General features: G+C 31.8%; 1 protein-coding gene and 1 long non-coding RNA gene across 2 annotated transcripts; one reads left to right on the top strand and one right to left on the bottom strand.

Annotated features, from left to right (window-relative positions):
• Nucleotides 1–646: 646 nt before the first annotated feature.
• LOC125054371 (alanine--tRNA ligase, mitochondrial) lies at nt 647–10,354 on the top strand. Its single transcript, XM_047656222.1, has 14 exons — nt 647–1,010; nt 1,187–1,360; nt 1,553–1,698; nt 1,865–2,020; nt 3,426–3,570; nt 3,762–3,895; nt 4,036–4,339; nt 4,890–5,686; nt 6,337–6,486; nt 6,915–7,041; nt 7,416–7,624; nt 8,148–8,514; nt 9,341–9,469; nt 9,965–10,354. Exons 1-14 carry the CDS (start codon nt 807–809, stop codon nt 10,088–10,090), a joined length of 3,168 nt encoding a protein of 1,055 aa, XP_047512178.1. The 5' UTR covers nt 647–806; the 3' UTR covers nt 10,091–10,354.
• On the bottom strand, nt 2,327–2,812 carry LOC125054372. Its single transcript, XR_007117704.1, has 2 exons — nt 2,707–2,812; nt 2,327–2,531 (listed from the first exon to the last, which is right to left on the bottom strand). It is a non-coding gene; the product is annotated as an uncharacterized LOC125054372 (long non-coding RNA).
• Nucleotides 10,355–11,164: the final 810 nt, after the last annotated feature.

Genomic DNA, 11,164 nt, shown 5'->3' with positions numbered 1-11,164 from the left:
ATTAGAGAATAGTTCATGAAACTAGTGAAATAGACCGTTTGACTATTAATGCGGTGATGCTCATTTCTCGAAACGACGCTTAAGGCCTAATCCATTTGTAGCTGGAAAGACGTTGGAACAAGTGCGGCAATGCAGGTACATATTTGGGAACTTCAACTTCAACTTTGGGAACAGACAGATTGACTTCAAATCACGAATGATACTGTAAATAGTTCAACACTGCGCGCGCTCTGCCTTCTATCTCGAATTGGTTCAAGATATTTAAAAAATAACGACACAAAAGTTATAGAGAATTTAATCCTATACCATATATATCATAAATTTACGAGATATTTGCAATAAATGTGTAAAAATAGATTTTTTGACCTTCAACCTTGGAATATCTGTAGTCGCAAACATCCTACGATTAAAGTCAGTTTTGGGACAAGTTTTAGAATACCATAATGCAGGTTTATAGCCGACTATTTTTCATTCCGAGGTGAAACCTCTAATTTTCCTGGACTATATGGTTTATAACTTTCGTTAAATATAATTAAAAATCATTCATCAATCATTTCTAGAGAAAGTCCCGGTATGTGACTTTGACAACTTAGAATAAAATCTAAAAATTATAGTCCTAGTCTGTGTCGTCAGGTCGCGCTCGCGAGCCTTAAATTTTGCCAAACGTTGCAAAAATTGAAAAACATTTCCGTACATAATACATTTCCCGAATAGAATTTTCATTACGAAAAAGTCTTAATATAAATTAAACTTCAAATAACAATTTTTCACTAGCTCTACATAGAATTTCATTGTATTAAGCAAGAATGCTGCGGACACCGGTCAGACGATTTCGAAGTGATATTTCGCGAAAGCCTTATTTTTTACGAACAAAATCGTCTAGTGCTTCCTTAAGGAAAACATTTATAGATTATTTTATTGAAAATCACGGACATAAACATGTTAAATCAAGTTCGGTTATACCACTTTGTGATCCTACGGTACCGTTTGTAAATGCTGGCATGAATCAGGTACTCACAAAAACTATTATTTTTAAAATATCATATACAAAAGTCTGCAACGTTTTATAGTAAGTTGTAATTTGTTCACATTTACAGTTAAAAATTTTGTCATATTTTCCCAATAATTTCCCATCCTTTAGAATAGGGAATCAGGTAAACTTTAATGAATATTTACAACATTTCAGTTTAAAGGAGTATTTCTGGGCATGGTTGAGCCACCTTGTTCTCGAGCAGTAAATTCACAAAAATGTGTGAGAATTGGTGGAAAACACAATGATTTGGACTTAGTTGGACTGGATGGCACTCACCATACTTTTTTTGAGATGCTTGGCAATTGGTCATTTGGTGATTATTATAAGGTACAAATAATTTTTTTATTTGCTTAGTATGCAGAATAATTAAATGTTTGTTTTTTAGTCATTTAGGAAAGAGTAATAAATACCAAACTATCAAATCTGTTACTTTAATACAATAAAACATATAGTGCAATTACCATTAGATACTTTTAGTTGATATAGATTTAATGTTAAATGAAGCTTTACTCCTTATAGAAAGACGCCTGTAAAATGGCCTGGGATTTGTTACTGGGACCATATAGATTAAAACCTGAGAACCTGCTTGTCACATACTTTGGCGGTGATGTTGTTATTGGACTCACAGAGGATAGGGAATGCAGAGATATATGGAAAGAAATTGGGTAAGTACAAAAATATTAATGAATGTTATTCATTATTTGTCTCTACTTTTTAATATTTGTTTTTGTTTAATTTAAGCTTTGTAAAGTTCTGAGAGTAGTACAGTCATAGTGATGAATTTGTTTATGTACCTTGTCACTAGTCTTTTAAAGTGCTTTTACACTTCAGGGTCAAGGCAAGTCATATCAAAGACTGTGGTGCAAAGGACAATTTCTGGGAGATGGGTGTGAGTGGTCCATGTGGACCATGTACAGAGATTCATTACATACATCCTGATGGAAGTCTTACTGAGATATGGAATATTGTATTTATTCAGTGTAATAGGTAAGTTAATGAATAGATTTGTTGGCATGCTTATACTGACCAAAGCTCCTGCAATGATTCAAAGAGTGTTTGTAAAGTGAGGTTTGAATGTTTTCTGTTCAGATCAACTTTCTGTGCCTATGAATCTGAAGTAATTATTACTTCACAGAGCATTAAACCTAAGTAATATGATATGTTAATTGACCACTGAATGAAGAAGGATGACTTCTAATATTAATTCTAAAGTAATTTAGGAATTAATGACTTTTCCACTAACTAAAATTAAATAAAAAAATCACATCATACACTTAAGATTAAATTCAATTGCAAAGCTTGAAGTCTTTTAATGGCAAAAAAGTTATATAAATTATTCTTCCTTAGTCATAGCATAAACACCACTTGGGATCTAGGCATTGTCCCTCATTCCAACCATAATTATAACATAGTTGTTCACAAAACCAATTACTTATCTTCCCTTCATTGGGTCGTATCAATTCTGCTTCAGCCCTTTCGTGGTGATATTTAGAACATTCTGCAATATTAAAAATAATCATTTAGATGAAATATTGAAATTAAGTGAATTTGGTATTAATATTGCTTATCGAGATAATTTCAAGCTCAAAGTCTTAAATAATTAAGCCTAAATATAAGATAAACAATGTAAAGTATTTTGTCAATTAAGAAGAAAAATATATATTATGACTTACCAGTTATTGAAATAAATAGTATTGTTATAAAAATATAATACAAGTGTTTATTAACTGGCATTGTTTGTAATAGAAAGCAGTAAATATTATGCCATATTTATTTTACATACATAACATTGTATCATACTAATGTTTGGAATTCATAGGTATTCTAACAAAAATGTGAAATAGGTTTTTTAAATTTTACTATAACAAAGTAACAATATGCTAATAAAGATGTGTGTTAGAATTGTTCATTGATAACAAAATATATTAAAACATATAATAAAAGTTTTTTCAAATGTAGAGTAGTACTATAATAATTATTATCAATTAATGTTCATTTTTGAAGTTATACTTCTTTAGGCGCGTTATGAAAAATTGATGAGAGTGAAATTTTACGATGCGCGCGCACCGTGACACAAAATTAACAGAATGAAGTTGCCCACGGAAGATGCTACGGCATTGGATATAATTTAAAAACAACATTCGAATAATAATAGAATTCATGTTACACTTAATGTATAATATTTATTTATTTAATTTTTCAAATGTAAACTGAACTTTATTGACTATAATGTCTCTTTTTCCAGTCTTTGATTATTTAATTGTACTTAATTATATGCATGCAATCAAATACTATTTTTAATAATGCCAAAGGTGTATAACTTCTTACGCGAGTACATAAGTACACGCACCCTTTTTTTATTTATTATCATAATAATAAATCCCTTTTTCAGAGAGACAGATGGCAAAGTAACTAGTCTTCGGCGACATCATGTTGATACAGGAATGGGATTGGAGAGGATGTGTGCACTGCTACAGGGTGTACCATCAAACTATGATACAGATTTATTTAGACCTATTATTACGGCTATTGAAAAGGTATTTTAATCTTTTAAAAACACAGGAGCTTACTTAAAAACTATTTAGAAAAAAAATAGTATTCACTAAACTTATCAATTGCAATGATTTTAATTCTCTAATTACTTAGACATATTGCAACGCGGGTAGCAATCAGGCTGAACTACCCACATATATACTTACGTAAACACAAATTATATGGTCGTTTTCAGAACAGCAAGGACGTATCTCCATATTCTGGAAGTTATAGTAAGGATGCAACGTTGGACCAGTATTACAGACGTTTAGCAGACCATGCAAGAATGATTAGTATCTGTTTAGCTGATGGCGTGTTCCCATCTACAAGGTAAGAATTTATTTATTGAATAGATTTTTACATTTAAATTTAAAAAAAGGAGGTGTATATGAAAGCAAACAAGAAGTACTAACAAATGAACAATTTATAAAAATATATTTAATATTAATCATATATTATATTTATTTCAGTGTAAACCTTAAACAAATAATGAAAAAGTCATATAAAATTTGCTCGGACGTCTTCCATAACCCGAATTTACTTAATACGCTATACAAATACGTGGCAGAAAGTTTGGGTGACACGTACCCCGAGCTCGTAAAGCGAGAAAGGGACGCCATGCTTATCTTAGAGCACGAGAGAGACAGCTATAGTAAACTACGTTCAAATTTGAGGAAGAAATGGAAGGATTTATTGAAACAGTACCCAGAGGTTGAGGCGTTTAATGATGTGGAGTTGGCGGGTTTTGCTCTTGGATATAAAGAGTTAAAACAGGTATTTATTTTATAGGTTACTTGCCGTTCATTAAGAATTAACAGTTACTTAAGCCATTTAAGAGTTAAATAACTTTTGGATTATTTGAAGAATTGGTAGTATTTAAATATATATTATTACTCTACGCATATTGGGTGGGTAGTTATAAAGAAAAACATCCTGATATTATCAAAAGAATAGTTACAGTAAGAAATCCGAATACAAAAATACAAAATACTCATCCGAAACGGCTCGACCGATTCTTATGAATTTTTTTATGCATATTCAGTAAGTCTGAGAATCGGCTACTATCTATCTTTCAAACCCCTAAGTGATAAGGGGTATCCAGACCAAAAATTTTTTTTTATTTATTATACAAAAATGTTTATTTTTTATGATACATCATACAAAAATACATACAACTCTTAAGATTCACCCCTCTACGATCAACCCCTACTTTTAATTATAGTAGATAGTTATTTTTATTGAACTAAAAAAATGTTTCCTAGAAATAATATACATGGCAATCGACGTTTGCCGGGTCATCTAGTAATTATATAATATATTACAGAGCATGAAAACACACAACTCCAACACAATACCTGGAGAGCTGGTATTCAAATTATACGACACGCACGGTTTCCAAGAAGATATCATAGAACGAATTGCCACACTCAACAATTTGGAGATCGACAAGAAAGGCTTCTGGAAACTACTTTCACAGCATAAAGCTAGACATAAGACATCGTTTAAAGAACAAACGCCCACAAAAGGCGCGCTTTTTGATCAAGCGTTACAAACCATAGTCAAAAATGGAGTGAATGGTACCGATGACAGTCCAAAATACAAATACACAATAGACAACAAACTGACATTCCCGCCTTTGAAAACAAAAGTCTTAGCCATATTGAATGAGAACGCCGAATGGGTAGACTTTTTAGATCCGTGCGAAAATAGACCGTATTACATAGTAACTGAAAGCACAAATTTCTATACGGAAGCTGGTGGTCAAAAGGCAGACACTGGTATTATAAAGTTCAGTGAACATGTGAAACTAATCGTAGATAGTGTTTTTAAAATCCGCAACTTTGTGATACATAAAGGGTTTTTCAAACTTCATAGTGACAGTCGTTATGTTAATAATTATAGTGATGTGACAGTGATCATAGACAATGAAAGGAGACTAAATTTAATGAGGAACCATAGTGGTGTGCATTTATTGAATGCAGGTATACGTAAAGTGTTGCCGAATAGTATTGTTTGTCAAATTGGTTCAAGTGTTAGTGATGTAGGACTTAGTTTGAGTTTGGTGGTGTATGGAGAGAAATTGTCACAGAAGGTGATATTGGCTGCTCAGGAGTTGATAAGGTATGTATCAAAAAAGTACGTGCGTACAAAGTACACATGTCAGAAGTGAAACTTCTTTGGCAAACTAATTTTTAACTCTAGTTCATATTTACAAATCTGAAACTTTAGATTTCCGAGACTTAGAGGAAGGGAAAAAGGATGATATGTTAGGAATTTAATAAAGTTAATTGTCATTAAAATATTAAAAGTGTTTAATATTAATACAAATTATAAATTTTATTTTTTTTAAATTTATTTCTTCGATAATAAAAACACGTGGTATTTTAATTGTAAATTAAGATTTCGATAAAATACTAATATTTCATAAATTCTCTATAAGGTTTAATTCGCCCTTCTCACTCTCTCTCAATCGGTCTCAATCGCTCTCTCCCATTTCTTAAACAAAAACTTCGTGACGCTAATAGTGTTATTTTTGCTTTTCATCCGTTAAAAGTTTAAGCTGACAATTCAGACTATTAAAAATTATTATTGCCGGTTTGATTCTGGTTTGAGATAAGAACCCTTAAAGACATTAAAGTATTATTTTAATGTGTACTGCTCGTGTAAACTAAAGACAATTTAATACTGTACATTTATTTTCATCAACAAAATAAACTAATTTTCAACCATTTGAGTCAACATAGCTTTGAGCTTGTGTTCTTTATTTAAAGGGAATCCATAAAATGCAATTCAAGTGTGGAAACAAATGTAATAGATAGTACTCAATTATCATCTGAAGATGACATAATGACTGTTCCTGGTGAGACCTATCCTGAGACGGGACTTCGTGTGGTTACTTATTCACCTCCTTTGGTCTCAAGGTATGTGTTTTGTAAAATTTATGAATTGTGATACAAAAACCTTAATTATCATCCACAATTGACTCATGTAGGCAATTATTAAAGCCAGTTTAAATGCTTTAAAGATATTAATGTTAAAATCATTGCCGAAATGGTGATATTTGTTTGATATCAATATGTATGAATATATAAAAATGCTTTAAGTATATTATGCGTAGTAAAAGAAGTTAATACTATTCATAGAATAGATCTGAGTTTTGTTACAATAAACCTATTCAAATAGAATATTAAATACAGAAGAATTAAACTGTATGTTATTTAATATTTAATAAATAGTTGTAAAAGTAGACTTCAATTGTAATGTGCACTTGAGGTCAGATTATTTTAAATAATTGCTAGCATCTTTAACTGAATGATTGTTGACATCTCCTTCATTAACTTTCTTCTAGGGAACTATGTTGCGGTACCCACGTTCCGTCAACGAAGGTCATTGGTGATTTCTGCATAACTTCCGTCAAAGCAGCTAATAGTCAAAACCCTACATTATATGCGCTGACTGGTGATTTCGCTATCGAGGTTAGTTCCGTCTCGAAGGACCAAAAATTTACAAATTTCTAGCGGTAGTTATCTGTTATTTATATTCGTTATAAATCTTGGTCTAATAAAATAAATTACAATTATCATAGTTGATCGCGCTATCGCAAATCGGATCTCAATAGCCAAGAAGGGTTAGATTTAACTTGAAAAGCAGATGTGTGATTGGTCAAGTCCAAAAGATGTTTTGGATTACATGTAATTGATACGATTCGTTTATCATTTTTTCCAAGTACATTCTAATCACACTAAATTAATAACCCCACTATGAGCTACTATGCCCGACTCTCTCTCATAGATCGTAATCGTACGTAATCAAAAGGGTTATTGAGCTTGACGCGTCGTTATTTTTTCAGGCACGTGAGCTTTTCTGCCGTGCTGAAAAGCTATCGCAAGTTACAGATCTCGCAGATCCTGAAAGAATCCAAAATGAAGTGGAAAACATTCGTCAGCAGTTGGCTACTCTGTGTGGACCTGGTGTTCCTTGTGGGGAACACTTGGCCTGTCAAAAGTTACTTGACAGTCTCCTCAAGAAAGCTGCTAATCGGAATGACGTTGCTTTACGGTAAGATTTGTTTTTATAACTCTTTTATCTTATCTGAATGTGTAAAGCTTTCAAAATATTTATTATCTTGCGATGCTGTATAAATGTAATATAAAATCATTTAATTGCTGACTTTTTAGATAAAAAAGATTAGTTTATTTAAGGGAGCGTTCAAGTATTACGTCACGCAATTTTTGGATATTATTGACACGCTCCGTAACGTTTTTCTGTACCCAATAGTAAAACGTTTCGTGACCACCCAGTGACTCTTTAAATACCTAAAAGTTACCATTATGTGGTGTAAACTACTGGAAAGTCGAAAATAATATTAACAATAACGCGTAATTCAATCCCCGCCCCGCATCCTAACGTTTTACAAATAGACACCCCCCCTCCCAAGATTCGTTACGTAATACTTGAATGTTCCCTAATACATTGAAACGGCAGTTGCTGATCAGTTGGTACCCTAACATATACGGTCATGGTAAACAAGCTGTAATCTTGTGCTAACAACGAAATAACCCAAGAATATTTGCCTCCACAGATCAATAGCAGAAACGGAAATATACGAAGCGTGTCACGAAGCGATCCGCGAGGGCCGTCGCTTTGTTGTACATTTCTTGCGTTGTTCTTACCTTATGCAACCCCCAGCCGCCGCATTAGCTTTAGCCAATACACGCACTTGCCCACAGACAACCACAGATTCATTTGAAATAGGTAGCAGACATTTACATCCGAACATCGACAAATCCATAGACAACATGAACATTGAGAAAACGATAGATTCAATAAATATAGTGAAACAATCCATAGACAATGTGACACAGAATGATGTTGCTAAAGGCGAACTTCCAGCTATTTTAATGGGATGCGCGGGTGGCGTTATTGTCGCTGTGGCTCGAGTACCACAGGTAAGGTCTTGTGTACATTACCTTTTGTTATATCACTTTATTTGTCTTAGTTAACACTTGCTTTATAATGAAAAAGTAATAGGGTGTTAAAATAATTTGCCACCAAAAACTTTGTCTCAAGGATCGAAAATCTGTAATATAATAACCGACTATAAATATCGATTTAAAAAAAGTGAAGTGTGTGAAGGCACTAGTAGATATTATGCTGTTGTTAATGATTAATGTTAAATTTATTCTTAATTAAGATTTACTACCAGTTCGCAAGTCAAGGGCGTAAATTCTAAAACTCTCCGCCACTCTTTTAAATCGCTAAGTACAAATTGTTTGAACTGGAGCAAATCAATCCCAAGGATTAGGATCATTTAAATATTCGTCAAATTTATAAAAAAACTTTATTGATTAATTTACGTTTAACGAAAGTTCTGAATTTATTCAGTGATAATTCTCTAATTTCGCTTGGGAGTTTGTTGTAAAAACGAATACAATTTCTATATAAGGAGTGTTTTTCTTCTGGAGCCTGGTTAGTCGTACGCTTAGATTTGTTCTGTTTCGAGTATTATACTGAAAGTCACCATTTATTTTACTATTTTTTTTTGTACATACAAAGCTGCAAGAATATATTGACCAGATAGTGTCATAATATTTAATTCCTTAAACTTATTCCGTACCGACTCCCTTGGGGAAACACAACAAATACTTCCCGCTTCTGCAGCACAAATATGGATTGAACCTCTGCAGCAGCACCCCACAGTAGAATACCGTAGGATATAACTATTATTAATTATTATTACTTTTTGTAATATCTAACCGCCATTTTAATCAACAGGAATTGGTGAGCGAACGATTTACAGCTGAAAAGTGGTTGAATTGTATTCTGCCGATATTCCAAGCAGAAAAATTGCCCAATCGGGACGGTACCTCTCCGCTGACACACGCACAAATGAACGCTACCAAAGTGAGTAATATTAAATTATTGAAAATAAACTTTTTATGATTCATTTCTAACTTATTGCTAAAGATATATTAAGGTAACATTATTTATGGTTGGTATTAAATTTTTTTTAATGTAATATTTTTCTAAGAATTAAGGAATACAATGTGTTCTGTGCTCATCCCTTAGTGGTTTTTTGGTGCTTAGTTGTATAACCTATAGTTTATTTATATATTATATATAATAAAATAAGAACTCAGAAAATCCATAATTTAACCGTACGCTGCATTTTAAAATTAATAAAAATTTGATAAACGCGTTCGCCAAGAGCATTTTTTTTCATTTTTTTATCAGCATGTTTAAATAAGAATTCAAGAAATGAAGTGCATTTTCTGGCGTTATACTTGTTAGAAAAACGTTAGTTTTAATGGACAAGGAAAACTAAAAAAAAAAAAAATAATAATATCGACGAACTAGTTTATCCGGTATTAAAATTGTCTTCTTACTGAACTGTTTCAGGTGAGCCTTATAACCTGCGAGCAAATGGTGCAAGATGCGATGCGAGTGGCAATTAAGTTTGCTCAATCACACGTTACGGAAAAAGTTGTTGGAGATGGGCCCACAGAGGATAGGCAACACAGTTAAGACTTAATATTAGCAAACATCAAAACAAGAGCTTATAAATTTGACCTGTATATGTTTACAGCGAGATTACTAAAGATAGCTACTGAAAAAAAGTAGTTTTTTTTTGTGTATAAGTAGATATGAAAAAAAAATTTATCAGTTGTTTTATTACGAACATACACAAGAGCATATGTTCAGAGATCATTGACCTCTCTAAGGTCACTTCCGAGAGGTCAATGATCTCATTATTCTTCCTTTTACCTTTTAATATTTTTCTATTAATTATTAATTTTCTTATTAATTCTGGTTTAATGTATAAATTTAAACACAATTGTTTAATTCCATTGAGAGTGGTTTTTTTTCACAATATTTTTATCGCACAATGTACAGTGTGTAACGATATCCCAGGTTAATGTTATACAGGTTATTAGATCTAAGGGTAAAATTCCAAGTCGATACTTAGCTTAAGTATGACTTAATCTTATTGGATTTTGACATACGGGAGTCATACTTTGTGCTAAGTCTGAATTTTATCCAAAGTATATATCATATTTCCATTATTATGGTTACGTATTGACGGAATATTTGTTATATAATGTATCTTTGTTGACTTTGGACTTTTTATAATATTCACAATTATTTAACGAGTAAAAAGTAATTAGGTCGTTTAAAACGGGATAAAAACTTTAACTTTTTGACAAATGGTATTGCAAGAATTTTACAAAAAATTATAATATAATTAATGTATGGTGCTGTATTATATTACTAGTAGAATAAAAATTTAAACTATCTTAATTAAAAATAAACTAGAATTTAAATATTTCCTCATTTTGGTTTAAAATGGTTGACTATTGTAATACACCAATTAAATAGAATTATAAAGCACCACAATATTCCTGTTCGTCCAATGTCCAATGAAATTCCTTAATGTTATAAAAATGAAATTCATTTATCATATTAAGAAGTCCTTTCCTATGAAGATATCTACCTCTTTATGTTGAGTAAAAGATTTATCATGTCTTTATTTGACTTCCTGCAAAGCATGTTTTCTCAGAATTACAAAAAAAAATCCAATTTGTTTTTGTGTGAATTGTT

The sequence above is a fragment of the Pieris napi genome, chromosome 12 (genome assembly GCF_905475465.1).
Source record: "Pieris napi chromosome 12, ilPieNapi1.2, whole genome shotgun sequence".
NCBI classification, from domain to species: Eukaryota; Metazoa; Arthropoda; class Insecta; order Lepidoptera; family Pieridae; genus Pieris; species Pieris napi.
The sequence above is the reverse complement of the archived record's forward strand: the minus strand, read 5'-3'. Positions and strand labels throughout refer to the sequence as shown.

What these genes read in the sequence shown, in the direction of transcription:
- LOC125054371 (XM_047656222.1), top strand. Translation starts at nt 807, where the DNA reads ATGCTGCGGACACCGGTCAGACGATTTCGAAGTGATATTTCGCGAAAG. An exon ending in CATTTGGTGATTATTATAAG is followed by an intron (nt 1,361 to 1,552) that starts GTACAAATAATT and finishes TACTCCTTATAG; the next exon opens with AAAGACGCCTGTAAAATGGC. An exon ending in TTATTACGGCTATTGAAAAG is followed by an intron (nt 3,571 to 3,761) that starts GTATTTTAATCT and finishes GGTCGTTTTCAG; the next exon opens with AACAGCAAGGACGTATCTCC.